Source organism: Odontesthes bonariensis, chromosome 12, assembly GCF_027942865.1.
Source record: "Odontesthes bonariensis isolate fOdoBon6 chromosome 12, fOdoBon6.hap1, whole genome shotgun sequence".
NCBI classification, from domain to species: Eukaryota; Metazoa; Chordata; class Actinopteri; order Atheriniformes; family Atherinopsidae; genus Odontesthes; species Odontesthes bonariensis.
In genome coordinates, this window is record NC_134517.1 from 20762548 (window position 1) to 20787752 (window position 25205).

At 43.3% G+C, this 25205-nt stretch overlaps 1 protein-coding gene across 2 annotated transcripts in view; it reads left to right on the forward strand.

The window, feature by feature from the left end:
* Positions 1-25205, forward strand: part of LOC142396642 (FERM, ARHGEF and pleckstrin domain-containing protein 1) — a 52499-nt gene that overhangs the window by 14494 nt on the left and 12800 nt on the right. For both annotated transcript variants that reach the window (XR_012772554.1, XM_075479600.1), the window contains exons 3-13: positions 15497-15601; positions 15709-15751; positions 15947-16025; positions 16658-16755; positions 17193-17307; positions 20348-20495; positions 20600-20695; positions 20775-20938; positions 21049-21117; positions 21208-21283; positions 21780-21993. Coding sequence is in view for 1 of the 2 variants with exons in the window: in XM_075479600.1 (XP_075335715.1) it covers positions 15497-15601; positions 15709-15751; positions 15947-16025; positions 16658-16755; positions 17193-17307; positions 20348-20495; positions 20600-20695; positions 20775-20938; positions 21049-21117; positions 21208-21283; positions 21780-21993 (1207 nt within the window). In the remaining variant the exon portion in view is untranslated. The remainder of the gene's footprint in view (positions 1-15496; positions 15602-15708; positions 15752-15946; positions 16026-16657; positions 16756-17192; positions 17308-20347; positions 20496-20599; positions 20696-20774; positions 20939-21048; positions 21118-21207; positions 21284-21779; positions 21994-25205) is intronic.

Consider the following 25205-nt stretch of genomic DNA (forward strand, 5'->3'; position numbering starts at 1 on the left):
TGTTTCCTCCTTTCTGTATGTTTGGAATCCTTTAATCTTTAGTCGGGGGGGCATCACAGGCCATGTAGCTCATCTGCCTCCATTGGTAAGTGATGCACGTTCTGTCGGTGGTGGCCAACGTGTGAATCCTCTGCAATACATGTCAAAGGATTTGTGTCGGAGAACGTGTGCTTTCACACAATCAGCAGGGGTTGGTTCTATTCAGGGATTTTCTGCGGTGTGTCTCAACAACACCAAATGACTGCAACAGAGTGGCTGTCATGACAAGGGTTCGCAGAATAGCTAGCTCATTCAGGCTGTTGTCAAAGTCGGAATGAATCCTTCCTGTTTGTGTCCTTGTCAGGCTCAGAAGTCGAATAAGAGGGTTTGTTGATGGTAAGTACAGTGACATTCTGTGATCAATTCACATACTGTTGCTCACCTTGGAGTTTGAGTTGAATATATTGAATTTCCTGCAGTCCCCATTCTCTGTAATTAGATGCATACATTAATTCTGCAGAAACGTGGCCACTTTAAGAGCAGGGGGACCTGGAGATTTATTGGTTAATCTTGTTTTTAAGGTTCCTGCTGGAGACCGGGTCTTGTGGTTTTAATGTCGCTCACTTGCGTTATTTCATTTTGAGCCATTACATAGTAATCTAGTCTGGGTGCTCATTCACTCAGGCTCAGTTAGCCTCCTTTAAACGGAAAGGCAGCATGGAGCCATTTAGCCTAATATGGATATATGTGGTTAGTGAAATGATACTCGAATGACTGTGATGTAAGCAAGGTGATTATACCGCGCAGTCAAATGTGAACCATGGGTTTTGAATAAAATCCTTATTTGTAGCAAATGAGACAAAGTGTTGCATCCAGTGTTATGTTTGTATTGTGATATTTCCAGCATTGTTACCTTTTTTTTCTGCTTTTTCTTATGATGATAAAGGTTTCATTCCTGAATTACAGATCTGTGAACACAAACCAGAAAAAAACGTAAATGATGTATGCGCACATGACACCAACGATTTAATCAGACCACAAACAAATGAGATTTGTTTCTCAGCAACATTCAAGCTTCAGTGCAGTAAGAAACCATGGCCTATGCATTCAACTCTTAATCAATTCAAATCTATTTACACGACAGTGCAAAGTGAACGCAGGTTGAGTGTGTTTGGAGGTTTAAAGAAAGAAGGTGTTTTCAGAGGAGATAAGCCTATAAAAGCTTAATGTAGGTAGAGGGGGGCGCCCCTGCTCAGACAGTTTTTGGTAGCTTTTCTTCCACCAGTGAGAACAGTTATGACTGGGAATGTCTTTTGCGTAGGGATGGCGGTACAGACGGCGCTCTTAGAGGAATGTAGCTGTCGAATAGGAGCACAAGTCCTTATGACTGAGCTGAGATCGCTGCATGCAGACCCTGCAGTCAAAAAATGAAAGAGTTGAATGAGACTCTGGCGGCCAAGGGCTTTTAAAGAATTGGTTGCTGGATTGATGATTAAAGCTAATTATGATTATTTAGCCTTTTTTTCAAGTCATATTGTTTCCTAGCCATCTGCTATCAATTTTTACATGTCATCGTCTTTACACGCTACAATATGGGGGCCATTTTCCACCCGTGTAGCCTTTCTGCATACATAAGGTTGTCATGGAGATCTTCCCCGGTTAAAAATTGAGCTAGCTCTGTGAGACTGTAAACACTGCTTTCACCCAGAGTTGGCTTCCTCAGGCCTGCATTTCAGCCCCACAAACCAAACACAGCTTGTGTTTTAACCCTCTTACTCACAAAAAAAAAACACTCATGTTAGCTTCTCATCCAGTGTTTATGAATTAAGTTAGTCGAAGTGGGTTGTTTCACTCTCTGAGATCACTTGAACTCCTGCACTCTAAAGCATGAATTCAATGTGTCTATTTCCAGAGCCAGACATTTGTGCTTGTGAGTCAGTGTGTACTAATGGCACCAGTCATTTCAAGTCTCACTAACCAGTCGGACAGAAATGGTTTTCTGTGTGCTTGTAAAGCTAACAGGGTGTGGTGTTTCATGTATTTTGACTTAGAAAAATCCTGGTTATGGTCACAGTAATTACAAAGCTGTGCCTCTAAAAGTAGAGCACACGTTACACCATGAAATGATTAAATTGTCATAGATTTATGAGAGTGAGATTGCATTTCTCCTCACTCCATGTGGTGGTTTTATTCACAAATGATATGTAAAATGGAGGTTGGTGCACACAAGACAACAACAGGTAGGCACAGTGAACTGCTTAGACAGACAGTGGGTGTTCTGTTTAAACTGATAGTGGGCAGAGACAAACGGGGCCAAAGATAGTGCAAATATTCTGCATAGGATAAAATATCTCAGTGTTGCAGATGTAACTGAAGTGCGAGTGATGGTGTTGAATAGCAGCGTATCAACAGTGATATGAAGTGAATTGTGATTGCATGGTTAGGAGCATATCAGCAAACAGAAGGAATTGGTATTCCGTTCCCCTGATGTCTTGAATTTCTGCTGAACCGGGTGGCATGCAGACATGCAACAACAGCTGTCGTCACTGAGAGTGGGTCTGGTCCTGCATTTGTTTGCTCCCCCCCCCCCCCCCCCCCCCCAAACAACCTCAAATGTGAGATTTCACTTCGGGACAGCGTCTACATGTGTCATCTCCCAGAGGCGGAGTGCTAATGTGCCGGCCATGGAGTGGTTGAATACACAGGTTGCTACACATTAAAATGGGCAGTGAAATGGCACGTGTCAAAACAATTTGACTGTGAAGGTTCGAGCCACTGAATGTCTTTGAGCCCGGTTTTTGTGGGTTTATTTTTGTGTTATTCTTTTTTTAATAAAAAACAAGTCTAAAGCAGCAGTTTTGCAATCCCACTGGCAGTGTGTGGAACTAATTCAGCAGCTGCTGAATTATCCTGCTCTGTTTCTGACAACGGAGGAGCTTTGAAGGTCCTCCCGTGAGAGCGACCAGCAATGCTGCCGTTTCCCCTCTCCTCGTGCTGCATGAATCAAAATAGATTTGAGTCTTTGCATGAAGTCTTTCATTCTTAAGAGAGCCGGAAGCTCTCAAACAGACGGTAGGAATTTCGCCAGCGCTTCAGCGCTATTATAAGGCAGATGGACCTTTTTTGCTAGAGTCAGAGCATAATAATGGGAGAATCTTTCCAGGACCCTAGCTGTTCGTTTGTGCCCAAAGCACAGAAAGTTCAGACCAATCAATCAGCATCCTATACTGGCTGCTACTGAGAAGAATTCACCCTGGTGAAATTCAACAATGCACGCCGGTGCTTTTACTCAATTATGCCCTCTTCTAGAAAACTGCTAGTGTTAGAAACCACACATTGATGCTCTGCTACGCTGCAGAGGTCGGTATGGATGAGCGAAAGGGCGGCTTAATGGGGGATGTCTTGTTTTTTTTTTTTTTTTCTTTTTTTTTTTTATTATTGCAGCAATACTGCAGCACTACTGCTGTGTGGGAAAGGTTAATGATGACAAATTTTACAAGGTATGTTAACCTGAGCATTTATTTTTTTTCCATGTGTCTGAGTAGAATCGCCATCTGCTTAAAAAAAAAAAAAAAAAGTTTTGATCACCTTAAAATGCTTCTAAGCTGAAGAGTGTGTCATTTGGCATCATCTTCGAAAAAAATATACATTTTACTCAGACACACAAATTTGTCTTGACTATAGTGTTAATGAAATTTGTGTGTGTGTGTTATTTAGTTAAAAGAAGCTGAATTAAGATATCTTGCTCTCCTTCCCAGCATGCCTTGAGAGAGAGAGTCTCCCTCTACCTCTCTCAGATCTCGTGCCTCCACTTTTATTGAGTGCTGGTTGTACAAGCTACAACATCGGTGCACTTTAAAACCGAGAGTGATTCCTTGGCAGCTGACCTTAATCCTTCTCTCCAAGAAATGCAGGCTTGGTCCGAGGCTTTTGTCTTCACACCTGCGTCTTCTGTGGTCGGCTATATTCGGAGAGAAAGATCACAGCTGACCGGCCGAGTTATAATTAGACCTTCGGCGTGAATGCATGACAAAGCTTGGATGTGATCTCCAAACTTCTTCCAACTTATTTTTAAGGAGCGAGTGTTTTTGTAGTTATGTCCGAATTGATTTTCATCAGGAAGAATAATATGCATTAAGTTCATGTGATTGCTTTTTAACCCATTGCATTGTGCAGCATTAGATTCTGTCTTGCAGCAATGGATGACATTTAGAGATTAGTTGGGAAATGACGAATGGTGCATGCGCTGAAGTTTTTATATTAGATAAGAGAGGGGTCCACTGCACGCTCTACTTTGCCGCAATTTGTCTTGTTTAGCCAAGTTTGGCATGTTGCATCCCGACAGCCATCATCAATACAGTCACCTGACTACATCACAGGGCAGAGGGCTTCTGGATTTGCCGAGCTGAAGGTTAAGCAGTTTAGGGCTAATCTCAAGGAGGCCAATTGATTGGCCTCAGCGGTAAAGCAGCCATGCGCAGCTGTCATTATTCATTACTGTGGGAGATTATGGGTTAAGGAGGGAAGATGAAGCAGATAGGTCGAACACATTTGTCAGAAACCTGCCTCCTCTTAAACACAACACAACCTCCACGGCCTCATCTTCTTCACAGTGTGGCCCTCTCCAGGAAATCTGTAGTGGCCTGCATTTAGGCGGCGAGGCAGAAAGCTGTTCTGATCCAGAGTGTTGATGGCACACTACAGGAGGCTGCTGGCTTCCTGCTGTTGTCAGTTAGTGGAGGGTTTTCGTCTGGCATTGTGGCAGTCTTCATGTTAGGTGCTGTGTTGGATGGCAGTCGCTGAATTCAGTGTTGATTATACACGATTGATGGAATTATGTCAAATCAGTTGTGGAACTGTTTACGGGGGGGGGGGGATAACCAGACAGTATTAGGCTAATGGAGCCTCATTAAAACCTGAAAAGTCTTACAGGGACACGGGGCAATCATCCATCTGCAACCTTGTCAAAACACAGAGGGAAATATGTAAGAAATGGCTGTTTTTGTTTTAAACAGTATCTCACCACATTGCAATTATACACTGCGAGCCTCCCATGTGAGAAGTTCTGCAGTAATTAAAACGTTTCAGATGGCAACAAGATGTTCGACTTAACTGATGCAGTGAGTTCTTCCGTTTGTTGTTGTTGTTGCTGCCTTTTTGCTTTAGATTACCTTTTAAATTATTAATGTTTCGGCTGTGTATTATGCCATACCAGGAGCTACAAATTAAATGTGTTCTTAATGAGGCTTAAATATCCATCCATCATCTTCCGCTGGTCCGGGGATCGGGTCGCGGGGGCAGCAGCTTGAGCAAAGAGACCCAGACGTCCCTGTCCCCGGCCACTTCCTCCAGCTCTTCCGGGGGGACCCCGAGGCGTTCCCAGGCCAGCCGAGAGACATAGTCTCTCCAACGTGTCCTGGGTCTTCCCCGGGGCCTCCTCCCAGTGGGACGGGCCCGGAACACCTCACCGGGGAGGCGTCCAGGAGGCATTCTCACTAGATGCCCGAGCCACCTCATCTGACTCCTCTCGATGCGGAGGAGCAGCGGTTCTACTCCGAGCCCCTCCCGGATGACCGAGCTTCTCACCCTATCTCTAAGGGAGAGCCCAGACACCCTGCGGAGGAAACTCATTTCGGCCACTTGTATTCGCGATCTCGTTCTTTCGGTCACTACCCACAGCTCGTGACCATAGGTGAGGGTAGGAACATAGATTGACCGGTAAATCGAGAGCTTCGCCTTCTGGCTCAGCTCCTTCTTCACCACGACGGGCCGGTGCAGAGCCCGCATCACTGCAGATGCCGCACCGATCCGCCTGTCAATCTCCTGTTCCATTCGTCCCTCACTCGTGAACAAGACCCCGAGATACTTGAACTCCTCCACTTGGGGAAGGATCTCATTCCCGACCCGGAGAGAGCATTCCACCCTTTTCCGGCCGAAGACCATGGTCTCGGATTTGGAGGTGCTGATTAAATACGCAAAGTTTAAAAGTCCTCCCACATTATTACTTTGCTGTGTTTCACTCGGTCTCCCCAACACACACGCAGCACACACGAGACTGTGGTTATGTAGATCCGTGCGTCTGCTCCAATATTTGCACGCCGCTGTTCTTCCAGCCAGGGCTGAACATTTAACATGTGGTTAATTCATGTAGCTCGGATATTAATTTTACCCCGATAATCTGTCCCGTCTGTTTTGCATCTGTTGGCTTTGCGCAGGTCCGAGGCAGGTTGAAGCATACCTGGCCTGTCTGAAACAGAGCCCACTTTACAGAATCAGCAGCTGTTCATCTGACTCTTATACGTACTGTGATGATAGTTTAAGATTTCTGATGCTGTCTTTAAAAAAAAAAAAAAAGAAAAAAAAAAGAAGCTGATATGCCCACTTTAAAGCTCTAAATATTGCAGCAGTTGGAGCAGTGGAAGTATATTTCTGGTAACCGTCCCACAGCTCAGACATTTCTATCTTGGCCTCAGCAGACCAGGACCGATTATGGATTGATTGTGGCTTTTGTTTTAGGGATTGCAGGTTTTTTTCAGTTTTCGATGCAGGAGACTGATGAGGGCTCAGAGCCCATTATGGAAGACCTTTTGCTTGTTTCTTTTTCTTGTTTCTGTGCCTGCATCATATTCTGATCATATTTCAGTCTGTTTGAGATTAATCCCCATAATACATTTGCTGGGACTGATTTTTGTATCTTTGGCTACGCTTCTGTTTCTCAAAGGATCAGATATAATCCCATTTGACTTCAGCCTGGCACACTTTGAAAAGACTGACTTTGATCTAAATCTAAGATATGAATATTTGATTTTTAAAAGCTTTGTACAAAATAGCAACAAGTGACAGACATGGCTCAATAAGATCGTTACACTTGGTATGTTTTTTTTGTTTTCTTCTGTGATGAACAAAAATATCTGTTTTAGAGAAGCAAGGACAAGTTGTCATAATCAAATGATGAGCATCCCTTTTGAGTTGGTGTGGTTAGATCGTAATCCATAATGCCGTCAAGTAAAACCAGTTATATCTCTTCATTTTCTTGTTTTTTTTTGTTTTGCTGTAACATGTTAAAGGTCCAACAGTCATGGTTTCCTGTTAAGAGTAGTTCACTGTTTTTGTTTGTTTTGACAGTGATCCAGGCCACACCTATAAGCACATCATTTAGTGAAGTGGTTTATTTTCAGTTGTAACAAGCACTCGAGTGAAAGGTCTCTGATAATTACCGGTGCAAATAGGGCTGTCGGGCAAGATGCAGGAGAAACGCTGGACCGTTCGCAAACTACACAAACAACGGCGCGCGCTCACGGTCACTTCTACAGTAAATTTTTCAGGTATACCGATCAACCTAAGGTGCATGTTTTTTTGGGGTTTTTTTGGGGACGGTGGGAGGAAACCCAGGATCGCTTGGAGAAAATCTCACACATGCACATGGGGAGGACATGCAAACTCTCCCCAGGAGAGATTGGAACCAGCAACCTTCTTCCATAGAGGCAACAGCGCTGACGCCACACCACCATGCAGCCTGTTATCCACGCGAAGCTACATAAATCCCATCAGTCCTCAGAGCTGTATTTAAGACTCCAAGTCCTGCATAAATCTGAGGGTTTTACACTAATCATAACTGATACCATTAGATTGAGTTTGAGTTTAGTCCGCTCTCTGGTGTTTTCAGTAATAAGACCATCTGACTAAAACATCAAGTATTACTTAGCTGGAGCCACACGATTGAGAAATGCCTCTTTTGACGTGTTTTTGTTTTGAGATTATCTTTGAAAGCCTTTCTCTCGGCCTGACCTAGCGGGAGCTGTCTCTCACAGTTAGACTTAATTAGTGTCCTAATTAACCTATTGATCGCCTACACACAGTTTACAGACCTCCATAGGATTCAATGAGAGAACCCACTGTATCTCAGTGCAGCCGGTGGTGATAATTTCCTTTGCACACAGATGAAACGGTTCTTACGTCCACACGTTTTCCTTTTAGGACGATACGGTGTGTATTAAGGATGCAGCTAATGACCGTTTTCATTGGTTTTGTGACCATCTTTTTAATAAACTGACGCGATGTGGACGATCAGACAGCCTTGTTCTGTAAATCACGATAAAATGACAGCCGTGCAATTATTTTTCTTTTGTCTCACTAAGTAAAAAAAATGTTGTAACCTGAAGTGTTTTCAGTTATTTTGCTTTACTTGAGAACACGGCGCACAAGGCAAGTTATGTGGCCATGAACCAAACAAAGCAACGCAGTGCGGCTGGTCCATTCACTCTATGACTGCTTGTATTAACTACGCTCAAAAGAGAAGGGAGTATACAGGGAAAGACTCTTACAGCACCCAAAGAAGGGTGACATTTGAGGGAGTGTGAGAACATATGAAATGCTGAAATTGGAATGAATCTGTGACCCCAGAGGAAAAACCTCCTCACACATTTCCAGATCTCTTTCTCTGCTGTGTATGTACTGGATGTGCCTATATTATCCCATGACTTTACTACAAGCCACAAGTTTATTAGCATTGATGCAAACAAGGTGACGTGTTGTCTAATTTTCTTACTTAAAGGAACATGACAACTAACGGCAAAACACAGGCTTCAGGACTTAAAGGTAGCTTACTGAGGAAGTAGACCCACAAAAAAAACAACTCACAACTGTAAGCCACCACAGCACCATGACATCACGTTTTTAAGCTGAAGGAATTGCCTTCGTTGTTTGTTTTTAGCACGTCTAATTTCACTTCTTTATTCAGTCTGAGATGTTGCCAATTAGGGGAATTTTGTTTATACGGTTGCAGCGATTTTAGTTATTCAATTCTTGAATCTGCCTTAAACTAGTTAAGCTAAATGTGGAGTTTGTGCTGAATGTTAAGTGAAGCAACTTCCTCCTGAGTGACAGTAATCTGCAGCTCTGGAAAGACGTAGTAGTGGAGGATAACCAGCACGGGTCCAGGGTTTGAAGCACTCTGAAGGCAAATGAGGATAAGAGTCCAATCTTTTTAGTAATTCCAGCTGCCTTAAAGCCCCTCTGCCCTCTGGTTATTTTAATGACGCTCCCTCAACATTCGGCTAAGGCACGGCAGAACGCTGCGTTGCATCAGTGTTTGTACAACATAGCAGTGCGTTTTAATATTTGCAGAGCACGCTTGTGTGAGCACTTGAATCTCTGCTGCTGCTTGTTTTCTGTCTCCATTAACGATGCACACCCACAACTGTTGGCTCCATCCTCTGATTTATGGTCCTCTGACTAACAGTGGGAGGTCTTAGCACAAATGCACACAGCTCGGCACTGTTACATATTCAGCAGCACAACAGGATACTTAATTATTCTTTATGCAAAATCAATGTGTTTCCAGCAGTCTCGACTCCTGGGAGGGTATCAAAGAGAGGAGGAGGATGAGTAGGAGGAGGAGGAGGCGGTGGCTCCGGAGAATCCAGGGGACACTATTTTCATGGTTGTCCTCCCGGGCCTGGAGGCTGGCTGTCTGTGACAGAATGACTCTTGACAGCTGTGGCAGCCCAATCATCGCTCTTTCTTTCATTTTTGTTCATAGTTTTCTTCTCGACCGCAGAAGTAAAAAGAAAAGAAAAAAAAGAAAAGAACGGAACGGAAAGCAGGCGGTGCCTCGATACTGTAATCCTTTTTTTTTTTTTTCTGCAAATTTAAACTTTAGATATTCTTTCCCTCTGTTTTATGTTTGAATTCAGTTGTATTCAAACTGTCCTCGATGGGCCCACATGTGGGTAATCTGACAGAGCTTTCCATAGGTTTGCCTCCCTCCCCTTGTCTCTGTCAGCTTTGCTATGTAGTCGCCCTGGGAACCTCTGCAGCGCGTGACCTGAATCTCAATGAGCTTTAGCTGCCGCTGACCTCCCTGTCCTACCCTTCCTTTCCGGAACATATACTGTACCTTCTCAGGCGTGCACACCACCTGCAAACACACACCGACATGTGCTGCTCAGTAGCTGTTTGCTTAATAGTGACAGAACCCATAGGGCCTCCAGGCTGGGGCAGTGAGTGGACTCTTCACATATGTTTTTAATAACCGCACAAGGGGGGTGAAGTGTGGGAATGTATCTGCCTGCTACTGTAAACAGCTCGGTAATTTCAGCCCTGCCCTGTGCAGCGTTATCAGAAAGGCCACGGTTCACTTAAAGTATCCAAAACTGCTGCTGGGGTTTTCCACCTCCGCGTCACATGTGTGAATGGTGGAATCGTGCTCTCTGAAGTCAGTTTTTGACCCCCGAAAGTAATTTAGTAGAGATTATTTTTGTTGTCGCTTATATACAGCACTAAACCTATTGGTTGCCTTATCAGAAAAGCTGGTGGTTTGAAAACTAAACAAAGATGGTTTGTTTCCCAGAAAATGACCTTTTCCTCATTTTTCCGTTTGCTTGCTCCCATCTTTGTTTCATACACTCATCTATGGTCTCAATAACTGCTGAAATCTCCTGCTGGGGCGTAAATGCTCCATTATTTGGCCAGGTATAACCGAACGGGCGGTTGCTACGAGAGCAGCATGGCGTGAGATACAAGAAACGAATGAAACAAGCCGTTAATTCCCTCTCCTGTAATGAGTTGGCTCCAATGCACCACTACACAAAATATTCAGACAGACATGATTCCCTTTGTTCTTTCTTTCTATCTACAGCCTTAAGGCACTTGCAGTCTGTTTGCAACCCATAGCACCCCCCCCACCCCCCCCCACCCCCCACCTCTTAAAAAACCCCCAGTAGAAGTTTGGCATGCAATGCCCGGACTGGCTTATTGCGGGTGAATCGGAGCATACCAACACAACTCCTGGAGGGGAGCAGTTAAGAGAGCACAAAGCTACTTTGCACCTGACCTTTATAGTTTTTTTTTCATGCTGACAGGAGCTTACTAACAAGGGGTAGGTAGTGGGTGGAGGGGTTGTTCGGTCTACCCTTTAGTGGAAACCCAAGCGGACATGTGTACAGTCATCGCTGTCATCTTTATTTAGCTTTCTTCTGTCAGCTTGAGCATGTGGAGGTCAGTGTAGTGATGCAGGCATGCGTTCGTACACATGTAAACAGTAGTGGAGCCTTCGCTCGGATGTAATGTGGCCAGACAGACTCTCCGTGCATGTTTGACTCCGGCACTGCTGATTCAGGATGCGTGATCTCACTCTGGAATTGACTGCTCCCATGAAAACAAGCTTTGGTGCTTTTACAGATAGAGGTCATAAAAATGGAGATTGGTGACATTTTCTTGGCATTGCAGATGATGAAAGAAATGCCATCTGCTGAGCGTGATTTATTTATTTATTTATTTTTTCCTTCCCCACAATGTAACCTTTTCTGCTGGTGCACAGGTTGAGCGACATGTATGGAGAGGACTGTGCTCGCTGTGTATTAGGAGGAAAGGCTTATAAGTCTCCTTTTGTGCGACTGTCACACTGTCGTCAACATTTTCCAATATCAGCATTTGTGCACAGTTTTCATAAAGACGTCCTACCTATACATCGATTAACATATTGAGTTAGTTCATTTCGTAGCCTAGATGAACAAAAGGAGCAAAGTGCCTCGCATGCACTCGAGTAGAAATAAATGCCTCTGTAAAGTCAGACTGGCAGAGTGAATTCATTTTTGCATTTGCAGCTTCAGTGACCTAAATTAGCTGAAATTCCTACTCAGCCATGCTAGCAGCATGTCTCTTAGGGATGCCAGTGGTGTTCAATCCAGACTTAGAAGGCAGGACTCATTTTATAAGTAAAATATGTGACACTTTAAATAGTAATAACACCAATTATTTTTATTTTTTTTTATTTTGTAAAGCTGACACCGGGGACAGCACCCTACTATTTCAGTCCTCCCACCAACACATTAAATGTCCTAAAAAGTTGCAGGATTTAAAAGCCATGTGCCTCGTTTTATGTACTCGGCATGTTTACATGAGGTTAGAAAATCTAATTATTGTCCGAGGCCGACTAAAAACCCGACTTTTAAGATGCATGTAAACATGTTAGTCTGTCGAGCGCTTACGGAATAGAACCTGTCAAGGGCACGTTCAGAGTTGAATTACTCAGATCACACAGTTTCCTCCCGAGGAAAGTAACCGAAGAAGCTGGTAAACAGAAAAAGAAGCTGGCAAGGGAAAAGAACAACCACAAGAGATGGAATGCATCTTATTTTGTGAAAATGCAAAGCGTGCAAAATGTCGTGCAACTATGATGCACGACATGGTTCCATTTTGACCGCTAAATTGTTTGCGAGGTGTTTTTGTCTGTAACTTGATAGGTAAATAATATCAAGCTTAAAAGGGGACTATGAGCACCTTTCATAGACGAGCACAACATGCTTCAGGCATCAAATCAGTTATAATCCTGTCATTGTACACTGAGACAAAGACAGTAGTCCAATTAAATAGTCTAGTCTAGCTCTTGTGAATATGTGTTCCTTCCCAATGAACGGAAACATTTTAGCTGCCGCTGGATATGCTAGCATGCATTTTAAAGCCGAACAATACCGGATACTTCCACTAACTAGACAACTGTTTAGGTAGCCTTTTCTAGCAATCAGTAAAGTGTTCAAATGTGTGATTTATTAACATTTGAGTGAATTCACTCTGACCAAATATTATTGCTGCACCAGTGGTTTAGGAAGTAGAGAGAAGGTTGGTGGTTTGATCCCCAATTGAAGGGTCCTTAGGCAAGTTACTGAATCCCAGATGGGTTCCTTGATGAATCCTCAGTGTGTTAGTGGGTGGATGTTGTTTGTATAGCATAAAATGTGTGTTGATAAGATTAGGAAAGCGTTATATAAATTCAATACGTCTGTGTTGTCAGTATAGAGCTAAATGCCAAGCTCCTCGTGTATGAAGGAGGCATTTTTGAAAACATTTCAGTAGAAAAAAAGGGACTTAATTTCTTTCAGCAGCTTTAGTGTCAGGGTTCTGGTACTGTTCGTGCCGGTTTTCTGGGACCTGTGCAAATTGATTGTTCTTATTTTAAAAAAAAAAAAAAAAAAAAAAAAACACAGGGAATCGGATGTGATAATGTGTCAAAGATGTAATGACCAGGGTATGCAGCGTTTTCCACCTCCATTGTGTGGTTTGAGCAAGGCCTCTAAATTCCAGTTGGTATGCAGTGATATTTTTAACAGTAATCTGCTTTCAACTTCGGGGAAACCATCGAATAATCGTTTTTCCCAGTGTGGTGTCAAGAATTTGCTTGCTTACACAGAGCCGAGACCTCAGCCACATCTAAGACCTATGAGGCGACTTCTCAGGCTGACATTGAGCCAGTTCTCATCACTGAACATTGCTGCCAGACATAAAGCTCATGTGGCAAATTGCTGTCGACTGCCCAAAAAATCTGAAGCAACGTGCATGGTTTTGAAATTAGATGTTTAGCGGTCACATAGTCTTCAAGTGTGTACACATACTTTTCTGTATCTAAAATACAGCTGATTGGATTGGTTTTATTAGGTACAACTTGGACCAATGTAGACTTAACTCATCACCCCTGCACTACTTTTGTGAGCCTTTTTTCAGAGTTTTTGATTCTACCAGCCTATATTGCATTCTACCTTATTTTTTCCTCCTTTTTCTATTGATATGAATATTGGAAAATCTGTCATCATAACACATTATGTTTGAGGAGCATCAGCCACTTCAAAAACCTAAAGTAATCATTAATGTTTCGTCTTAACTTCTCTTGTACCTGTTAAACTGACAGACAGGAGTCCATTGCATCACCTGGCCATGTTTTTGGTCAATATTCCGCCCTGATGATCCAATTTCAAATGTACAAGTGAAGTTGCTCTTGTGCTAGATTTTGCTGCAACATGCAGATGAGGGACAAATTAAAGGACAAAAAAACCTGACAGTGCTATCTGTTATCTTCTGCTTGCTTGTGCCATGAGCTGCCAGTCTTTGATGCGTGTGCGTCATTAACGATGGTGGTCTTGTTGCGCTGGCTGTAGCGGTGTCACGTGGGAGCACTGCCTCAGCCTGACACGGTCTGCAAAAGCTGCATTTAATCAAGCACTGCACAGCTTTAATCAGCCTCTGCCTTGCCCATCTCCGCTTGGCTCGTGGTCATCTTTACCCTGACAGCAGATTTATAAGACTGCACATAAGACTGTTCCAGGCAGAGGGAGAGAAGCACTCTACAGCCTTCTCTGTATCCCACTTTCGTTTGTCTGCTGTTCTTGTAACTGGAGCTCTTATGTAGCACATTCCCTGATTCTCATTTAAAAAAAAAAAACGAGACATAGAATTCATTCAGGGGTTGATTTGCCTGCTGGTTGCAGCGATCTTTCAGGAAGTAATGAGTGTTTGTGTGTGAGGGCTGATGGCCTCTTTCCCTCCAGCCTCCTTGTGGCCTTCCTCATCAGCTCCATCACCATATGGAAACAGCTGGTCCTCAGTGGTAGGGTGCCCTTTGCGCTACATGAAAACAACCTGGAGGGAGATAGAAGTGCTACACAGGAAGGAACGGACATGGGAAGGAGCAGCGGGTGGGCTTGTTTGAGGAAGATTTTGGATTTGCTTGTGGACGTGTAATCATTGTCACTAAGCTGGCAGAGCTTAGGTTTTTATTCTTTAAGCATTAATAGAAACAGACGGTGTCATTCTTTGCTTGTTAAAGATTAGGAAAGTGTAAAGGTAGGCGGGCCATCAGCTTCATCAAGAAAATTCTTGTAGTAGCAACTTTTTGTCCTTTTTCTGAAAAAGCAGAGGACAAACTGTTTCCTTGACACGTACCCAGACACGGCTCCGGATCATTATCCAAGCCGAGGGGGGAAATGGTTACTGCAAACACTCATATTCTTCAGCTGTTATACACTCTGCACTGATATGCCAGTCACAAGGAAGCAGCCAGGCAGAAAAAAACTCCCGCTCTGCGCTTGAGAGAATTCTGTCCTATTTGGGTGTCTGTAACAGGAGTCTTTCTGTGGAAATCCCTGACATTAACTTGACCTTACCTTGGAACATTGCTCTTTCTCTGAGGATATGGGGGATTTTTGAGGTGTGTGTCTTTGTCATAAATTCTGTATTTGGCAGTGAGCGGGGAGTTGTGTTTGTGTGTGGGTTGAGGACAGAGGTGGTCAGGGGGAGTCTTTTTCCCGTCCTGATACTGAATCAACCTCAAAGGCTGCTGGGCTGTCATCAGTGGGACGGCAGTGACACTGAAAACTGAAGATCAAAGACGAGGTCCACACCCCTCTAGCTGCAGCGGGGGAAGATGGGAGCCTAGCAGTGGCTGGCTGAGCCTTTGAAACCCAAGATGGAAAGAAGAAGGCCAGCAGAGGAATTTCAGCCATAAAAAGTGATGGTTTATTTGGGTAACATTTACTTTGATGGGGTTTGACAGGTCAACAAAGCAGGACTCACAACAGTGCTCTTTTGTGTCAAAGCACATTGGGTCCTTGAATATTTAGGCCGTCGATAAGCCTATAAAATACCAGAGAGACATTTGACTGCAATGCTGAGACTGAAATAGACATGGTTAGTGTTACAGTTTTGTGTTGACCAAATTTTAATTTTTTTCCCCTTTCTTTTTCAGCAAAAAGCTTCAGGCAAGGTGCTGTTTGACCTGGTGTGCTCCCACATGAATCTTATTGAGGGTGACTACTTTGGCTTGGAGTTTCAGAACCACCAAAAGATGATGGTGAGAAACTTTAGATGAAATACGGCCTCTTTTTTTTTTTTTTTTACAGATTCCCAAGATTGTTTGAGTATAAGATGCTAATGAGTGACACTTTTCCTCTCTCGCAGGTTTGGTTAGACCACATCAAACCCATTATCAAGCAGCTCAGACGTAAGTGTTTCAAAGTGCTGTCCCATCTTCTTGAAATTGATTTCTTTTTCTTGAAATTTTCACTTTTTTTTTTTTTTTCTTCTGTAAAATAATAGCCATTGAATAATTTAAGAGCAAGTCGTAGCATTATGAACCTCTTGAATCTCCCTTTACAGTGCAAATGTTCTATGTATGTGATGCATCTGTCCCACGCAGGACCGAAACACACGATCCTGAGGTTTGTTGTGAAGTTTTTCCCCCCAGACCAGGCCCAGCTGCTGGAGGAGCTGACTCGGTGAGCACCTCTGTAGAACCCTCCGACTCTGCGCGGTGTTTTGTCTTCCGCTTGGCACCGAAATGTGCATTTGTATACACGTCGGCATGAATTATCTCAGCTGCGACTGAAGGCAATTGCGTAAGCATAAATGAAACATGTGTCCCTGTTACCCGCGAGATTGATTCCCAGCTCCACTCCGCGATTCACATGTCGCAGCCGCCTCCTCGCTGATTTAGTTCTCTGGAGATTAGCGTGGTGGTGCTAATGATTTTCTGCTTTCTGGTTTGCTGTTCTGGAGCTGGCTTATGTGATGCATATTTTCAGAGTCAGAGTGGGGAAATAATTGATGTGCAGAAGGCAACGCTTCTGTCGTTATTTCAAACTTGTTATATTCAATCAAAGTAGCAGTAGCTCACTTAAATGTACGCTGAGGTACACATTACACCTGACAAATGATAAAAAATAATAAACAATTTTGCAGACAGACGTCTTTAAGTAGACTTAAGTTGTATTTGACTGAAATTTGGAGTATTCTGTTTGATGTTACCGCTCAGCAGTGGATGTTGTTGTTGGCATGATCCGCTGATGAAAAGCCAACCACTTAATCTGGACTGTTGCATAATGTGATGGCTGTTTGTCTTTGTGGCCAGGTACCTGTTTGCCCTCCAGATCAAACAGGATCTCTCCTGTGGACATCTGACCTGCAACGACAGCAGCGCCGCGCTGATGGTCTCCCACATCATCCAGTGTAAGGCTGGCACGGCTGCCTCTTTGTTTACAGATCTGATAACTGTCTTTTTAAAAACACGTTGCACCTTTTTTTTTGCATGCTGAGCTTCTCATCTAACATTGTCATAAAGCACACTGCTCTGCCTTTCAAATTGATTATCTATGCGTTGCTATGGAGACCTGTCAGTCGTATGCCTGAGCACGGAGATCTCGGAGAGCTGCTTCAGAGCAAGCGCACAGTTTCATTAGCGGACGTTTCTGAACTACCATCCATACTGATCAAAGGGTATTTTTACATCACTAAAAATGCCAACTTAGGAGCTTGTTTTTCATTTTTTTTAGAGAAGTTCAGAGACTTGGACCCTTGAAACTGTTTCATTACTCTCCACATTTAGGCTAATGTGGTTTTTTTTCCGTTTCTTTGTGACTCATATTTCTTCTCTATTCCTTTTTCAGCTGAAATTGGGGACTTTGAGGAGGGCCATTGTCGGTCACACCTTCTCAACAACAACTATATCTCAGATCAGATGCCTCTGATCGACAAAATCATGGAGTTTCACTCAAAGCATATGTGAGTTTCTTAACTTCAAAGTTTCATGGCGTACAGAATTGAAAATGAAGCATTCCTTGGATTCAGTTTCTGAGTAACTCTGCTGACAAGGTCAAGGCATGTCTGAACTCCTATTATTCTCCTCAGCTGCGAACAGGAAATGTTATTGCAGACCTCGTGGTTGTCCCACCGGCGTGTTTTATTACACAGGTGACACATTCAGGAAGGCGGCCACGGAATGAATGGGTTCTGTCTGAGAGTGCTACTCGCAGCTCTTTGACATATATCAACTTAGAAAAGCCAATCTTTTTTTTTTTTTAAGTTGTTTTACAGTTTCTGGAAAGACAAAGACACGAGTTTGTCTTCTTCTCTGTCAACCGAAGGCTGCTTTGGTCCAAAAAGAGATTTTAGAATTCCCCTGAACCCAACAAATGACGAACACAGCTGTCGTCAGCTGGGTCAGTTAGAGCTGGGCGATATGACGATATATATCGTGAGGACGATAGAAACATGTCTATCGTGACCTTTCTCCTCTATTTTTTCTATCGTGATAAACTTTTTTTTTCATCATTGTGCTGTCCTCGCAGTGCGTATGCTTGTGCACAGCTAGACAGCCAGCTAACAATTAAAAGTCCTTCAATAAACCACAAGGCTTGACTTTTCCTGTATTTTAATGAAGTCCTCTTGTCTTCTTTCTCATTTGTTTTTTGTAAACTGAAAATAATTACAGACAGAAACACAACTGTTAAACACTATACAAGCAAAGCGTTGTATAACTAAGTTTCGATTAGCAACCGAGATCAATGAAAATGAAACGAGTTAGCATCTACTGAAAACTAGCAGAATACATTTCGCCACCTTAACAAATTAAGTCTCCATAGCAGTACTTACAAGATAAATATTCTCCAAGGCAAAAGCGTCGGAAACACGTCAACAATATGTTTTAGCTGTCTGCTTTGCTCCTCTTTGCTCAACTGCACCTCGCAGCACCACAGAGATAGATATATATTAAAGAACAGAGCGCTCACACCTATGCGGTTTCTATAACCAAAACAGGGAGCACTCACTCTGACGAGGTTTGACATAACCAAGGACCATAAACAGATCGAATTGACAACATATTGGATAGGCGTATTGATAAACGGATATAGAGAGGCTCACGGACTTTTGGAAGTTTGAAGGAAGGGTACCGGTAAGTCAGTCATGTTTACTTAATAATAGCACCGCCGAGTGCATGGTGTTCAATGATTCTACACTGCTTTGGTACTGATAACAAATCAAGTTGTTTTCTGTCGCGGGTATTTTAGCACACATGTGCTGGTTGTGAGTCGTGGCCGATGGACTGAAGCTAGCCTAGCCTTCTAGTAGCCGTGCAGAGTTGAACTACCAGGAAGGTTCTAGTGCTATGGCTATTTGCAGACCGGCTTTTAGAGTACCAAGAACTACTGTTTCCTCTGTTAGTTGTACTGACAGCGCAACCTTTCCTGACTGTCATCGCGAAAAACAGTAGGGTAAAGCCTGATCTGTTGGATAAATCTCTGCACGCGTCTTTGGTTTTTTTTGTTTTTTTTTAAGTGCTTGTGGTGACCAAAGCGCTGAACACTGAGCAGACGCACGTCAGTGTGAGAGAGAGAGATCTGCAGTTTTTGTTAAAGCAATGCAACGAGACACAGCAGACGCAGCAAAATGGACTCCATCCTCAAAGTTGTGAATGTCGAGTAAAAGAGCATGTATTCACAAAGCTGTTTGTTTACTCTTATGGCCCCGAGTTGCGCTGTGTTGTTCCTGGTTCGGGGTTGCGACTCCCACATTGGAAAACGAGATGACTGGTTAAAATAGGCGATGGCGGATTTTTTTCGACCCTGTCCGTTAAAATAACGGACTATGAAAAAGTCTAATGCAACCTCTTTTGTGGTATATCGTGATATGTATCGCTATCGGGATATAAAGTAATCCATATCGTGATATACTTTTTTTCCCATATCGCCCAGCCCTAGGGTCAGTCGGGTAAAAACACGTATTTTCTGATGAATCTATTTAGAGGTGACTAATGCAGGAGTTTGTGAGAAGAGAAGCAGTGTTTTCTGGGTGCTTTCTCTTCTTTCTCGTTTAATGCAGTTGGCAGTAGTGACTGAAAAACTGAAAACCTTCCAGATCGCCTCACACCATCCTTTTTATCAAACTTTTCCCATCAGTGCTTAAGGTGTTTGATTCAAAGTTACGCCGACTGGTGTCTGCACTCTGTCTCGCAGTGTGTCATGAGCACACAGTGGGCGGCTGCTGCAACTTCAGAGGAGCTCCATTAGAATTGACTGCTCTCTTTGACTCGCTCTTTTTTTTTTTTTTTTTTTTCGCTGCTTCTCCGCCGATAACTGTAACTCCAGCTCCTCTGGCTGGATGCCACGTCGAGTTAAATCTCTTGTTAAGCGGCACACACAGGAAGCAGGAAGGCTTATCCACTGACAAGGAATTAAGAAAGTTAGTTAACGTTTGCAGACTCTCCCTGACCTCCCACCTGCTGCTCCGAAAAACTCAGATTAACACTGGAAACCCAGACTGACTCCGTCTTGGGCTTTCACCTCAATTTGCCAGACACATAGGAGGAGGATGAGTCCGGATTTGATTTATTTATCCAGAAATCCGCCAAAAGGTGAACAAATGCTGCAGACTGCTCACGTTTAGTCACTATGAAACACCCCAGTACAATTAGGCCTTTTAATCAGGCATCTTCTTAATCTACACTCCTTTTACATATATTTGTGTGTGTTTATATATATATAAATCCACACATTTCTTGGAAGGTTTTCTGTGCCATCAGAGTTTGAATACGAATTTTTAATATTGGATTTTTACAGCATCAAAATCAGACTTTGAATTTGAAAAACCAACAGTGTAAAAAAAAAAAAAATAATTCTAAAAACAAAAATCAGTGGAAAAAAATTCAACATCTTAAAAAAAAATTCAGTGGAAAAAAATTCAACGTCTAAAAATTCAGTGGATAAAAATACAACTTCAGAAAATTCAGACATTATTAAACATTCCTGTTTGATCTGTGTTGCAGAGGTCAAACACCAGCAGAATCAGATTATCAGTTGTTAGAAGTGGCACGCAAGCTGGAGATGTACGGGATTCGGCTCCACCCCGCCAAGGATCGTGAGGGCACAAGGTTAAGTCTTGCTGTGGCGCACACGGGTGTCCTGGTCTTCCAGGTTAGTCACTTGAACACGAAAAACAACGCGGGGTCAGCTTAGTGGCAAGTTTTCTGATTTAAAAAGCTTTTATTGAAGTTTAATTGCGCTTTTCACCGCCTCAGGGACACACGAGGATAAACGCCTTCAACTGGTCCAAAATCCGTAAGCTGAGCTTTAAGCGGAAGCGTTTCCTCATCAAGCTGAGGCCAGATCTAAATGTAAGTGCCATTGATTGCTCGTTTTTCTTGGTTTGCTCACTTCGGTGCTATAACTTATATCTTCATGTTTTCCCCCCAGAGTTCCTATCAGGACACTTTGGAGTTTCTGATGGCCAGCAGGGACTGCTGTAAAATCTTCTGGAAGATCTGTGTTGAGTATCACGCCTTCTTCCGCCTCTTTGAGGAACCCAAACCCAAGCCCAAGCCTGTGCTCTTCACACGAGGCTCCTCCTTCAGATTCAGGTAGAGCTTTTGTGTCATAAAGCTGTTCTTCGGCAGGACAGCAGACACTGACTCTGTTCACAGTCTGCTAGAAAGGCTCATTATACATTCTCTCGTACTCACCTCTGCAGTGGTCGCACACAGAAGCAGGTGATTGATTATGTGAAGGAGTCTGAGTTTAAGAAGATCCCTTTTGAAAGGTAAAGGCGGCGGACGTGTTTGACATATTTGGTTTAAGCAAAGGGTTTTTAAGGGCGTGTAACAATTACCTTCAACGTCCTTTTTGCCAGGAAACACAGCCGGGTCCAATACAACAGTCGCTTGTCTCCCTTGCCTTCTCCACGCCACCATGAAGTGCCAACAGAGGTCAGTCTTTGTTATGTCTCTTTCAGCATTGGATTTTTATCTGGGCTTTTATATTAATGCTTGTTTTTGCAACATTTGAGTTATTCTTTTTTTTGGTTTGTTTGTTTTTTTTATATGGGACTAGATAGAATATCTGTGGTCCACAGCTGTGTCAGATTATGTCAATTCAGAGCCTGTTAATGCATACAGATAAACACACATGACACCTTTTTCAGATATTTTCACCTGTTTTTGGCACATTTAGACTTAGCTACTGTATACCTGCTTGCAGGTCTAGTTTACATCCAAATTTATATGTGCTAAAAGTTTCATCTGTGTATTAGTGCATTTTGAGCATATACTGGCAAGTATAGGAAATAAATATCAAAATACACCACATGGTATCGTCAAGTCAGGCAGATTTAATATAACATTTTTAGTTAGTTTTAGTTGGTTTAAAAGACCAATCAAATGTTCTTCGTGCATTCTTCACTGTCTTCCTCTTTGCTGCTGTCAGAGTGGTGTTCCCGGGCACAGACTCAGTTCTCCTCCGAGGCGCCATTGGAAGGAATCGGTGCTGGTGAGTGCAGAGGACCCATCGGCTTCGCGGATAACGAGGGCGAGCCCGTCCCCCCAGAGGAACGGTCACCAAGAAAGAACGGGGTCTTTCTCCAGGACAGAAGAGATGAGGGGCTCACCACAACCGACCCACCCCGGCCATCTGAGCACAGGTCCAGCATCTCGGGCTGCCAGAGGCAGCAGCTATGCCATGCCTTACATTGACTCCAGTGGTTTAGGTGGTGAATATAACACGAGCAGGGACCAGGCTAGTAGGTCAAATTACAGTTTTAGTGAGGAGGCCATACTCCGCCGGGGTTCTGTCTGTGGGAGCCAGCAGGAACACTTTCAGGGTAGGATGCAGTACAGGGAGCCCCCATCATCTTCTCGAGCACCACTCACGCACCAAAAAATTGACCAGAATCTTGTCCATAGCACTATGGATTATGTCTGTGACCTTGATAGAGAGAGGCGTTGCAGCAGCCCCCTCCCAGTTCAACGTGTGATGAATGCAAGGAGTGCCGTCATTAGTCCTCTCGCCAACACCATCCATCAAGCACCTTCTCTCAGTCACGTTGAGCAGAATGGCTACGCACCCCCTCTGTTTAACGACGGCAGATTCTCCCCACTTCCGAGCAAATCAACACGCTTACAAAAACTCCAGAAAGTGCATCAAAACTCTGATGCTGACCCACATAAGGGTGCATCCTCACCAGGACAAGAGTCGCATCCCGTCCTGTCTCGTGATGAACGCATGGCTGCTCTTGAGCGCCGCATGATGGCCAATGGCCTCTCAACCCCAGGCAGATCCCGGGCGAATTTGGGGCAGAAACGATTGAGACAGGCCAGTGTCGCACATGCGGGTGCAGTTCAAATGAACGATGGCTGCACGACTAGTGGTTCAGAGTCCAGTGAGTCGGAGGTGGAGAACAAGGGCAACTGCAGCAGCCCCTTGATCTTTGATAATCCAGTAGAGGCTAATTCCCCAATACCTAGGAACAAGTTTTCCTTTGGCAGCCTTCAGCTGGATGAGGAGGCAGATGAGGATGGTTGCTATGCCATCACTGATGAAGATGGTGGACCGATTTTCAGCTGTTAGTGAAACAGCCTCCACGAGAGAGTGTGAAAGATTTGGTCGTTGTTCAGATGGTCCAATGATGTAAAAAACACTTTAGTCTTCTAAAGCACAGCACTTACTACTAGAGCACTTTTCAAACATGCATGGAACTATTCTTTTCAGGGTCTTATTGTTGCATAACATTCATCCTTAGTTTTCTATGTCCAAGCAGACTTACACCAGACATGTGCCTTGTAAGGAATCCGCACTGAGTAGTTATCAGTTAAACATCTACAGAGACTCTATAAAATATGTTTCTGTTTGTTTCCATTGGAAACTTGATGAATGTGGCAGACCTGCAGAAACACTGAATGCTCCATTTAGTCTGTACATCCCAGCTGCCTTATGACTCCTAATAGGGAAATATCTCGTTTATGGAGTTTGAAACTACCTGTTGATGTCTAATTTACGGAGTAATTGTTAACTTTCTCGGCATTTTTTGTCTTTTTTTTTTTTTTTTCGCAAGCTTTTTGAGTCACCTTTAACATTTTGATAATAGATGGGTTAGGAATAGGCGAGAAATGACACCCAGCGAGTTACAAGAAAGCAGTGTTATGTTGTTACGTTTGAAAGGAAAGCAGCATCTTGGTCAGTTTGGGTTGAAGGTGAACACGTGATGCAGTGGTAGTTTTTTTGTTTTGTTTTTGTCACTCCACTATTGCTGTTTTTCATCTGCTCTGTCACTAACTTGATAAGCCCTATATCAGCTATGTTGTTCACAATAGTTGCAGTTTTATTAACAAAATGGCACTGCACTTTTTCTTTTGCACTTCTGTCTTCACGCTTATTTTGTGTTTGATCTGTTTAAGACGGGAACGATCTTTGTCGCATTTCTGTTCTGTTTTCTCTTCATCCAATGTCAAAACACGTCACTGTCGGCATGAAACTGTCTCATCCTCTCTGTGTTTTCATCCCGGCTGGAACTTCTTGTTCTGTCACTTACTGTGTGGTGGTGGGGGCGGGGTAAGATTACCAGTCTGTGGGTTTCCCTTTTCTGCGATGATCCAGCTAACCGTTAATTATTCCAGAGCAGAGGAGGATCTGGGTGTGGATGACAGAAACTTGGGAATATGCAGGCAAATCGAAGCCAGCTTTAGTAACTGTGTATGTGTATGTAGTGTTCTTGTGAAAGGCAGTTTAAGGGCAACACCTCATAGCGTAGAGCCCCTTGGCTCATCCATCATAGCCGACTGCTTTTGCTGTGCTCATGGAAATTTTAAGCACTGACATAAAGAGGCACATCCAAAGAGAGTGTTTGTTTAAGAGGCACGTGCATATGTAAATCTATCCGTGGGAGTTAAACGAACAAATCTAAATCAGCACTATGAAATGTAAGGGTTGCAGAGTTGCTGGATCACCGCAGCATTAGGAATCCCTCTCTGGTGCACACATCTCTCCCATAGAGCTGGAAATGATTGTCACAAAACTCAGTCTAATTTTGCTTTGATAAACTCTCACCCACGTGACACAAAAAAACCTGAATTGCTTCGACTCAAAGTCCCAGTTTTATGGGAAAGACTTGCGTGTGTTCTCAACCACTGGTGCCCTTCCAGTGCATGCTGTGCTACACCTTGACTGGAGTGTGATACACATTATGCTGCTCTGTCTTGGCTTCTGTCTGCATGCACTCTGCTGTATGTGTGCTGTGATGTACATTTGGCACTTGCATTATTTACACTGACATTTCATATTTGTGTGTGCACTGACGGTGGAGAGTGTGATCTTCAGGCAGATTGTGAGTCTGGCTAATTATAACTAACTGAATTAAAATATGGTATGTACACAGATTATTTTCACAGCTTACTGTGTCACAGATTTAATATGAAATTAATTTGCATTCATTTGTTATGTTCTCACCTCAAAAATAACAGAATCATAACATGAGGCTGGTTGTTCAGAAACAGTCTTGAGGCTATTTTTTGATGTAACGTTAGATGAGACCTTGAAGATTAAGTGAGTTCACATCTCTTTTTCTCTGCTTTCCCACTGTCACTCACTCAGTCGCAGTGCTCTTTTAGACTCACAGGCCTTTTGATGCTGCTTTATTCTCAATAAACACATCCTACCAATGTATGTATAGAAATACATCTGTCTGCGTGGATCGCTCATTTGTAGCATTCCTATAGATGTGTGTTTTTGTCTGAGTCATTTCCTTCCTCAGTAACCTTTAGACGAGATGGTTAGATGTTAGTGGTGGTTGTGCTGGTTTGCGTTCTTGTAATCATTGTTTTATTTGTGCTGAGACACCGGAAGAAGGCAGAGAGAGTT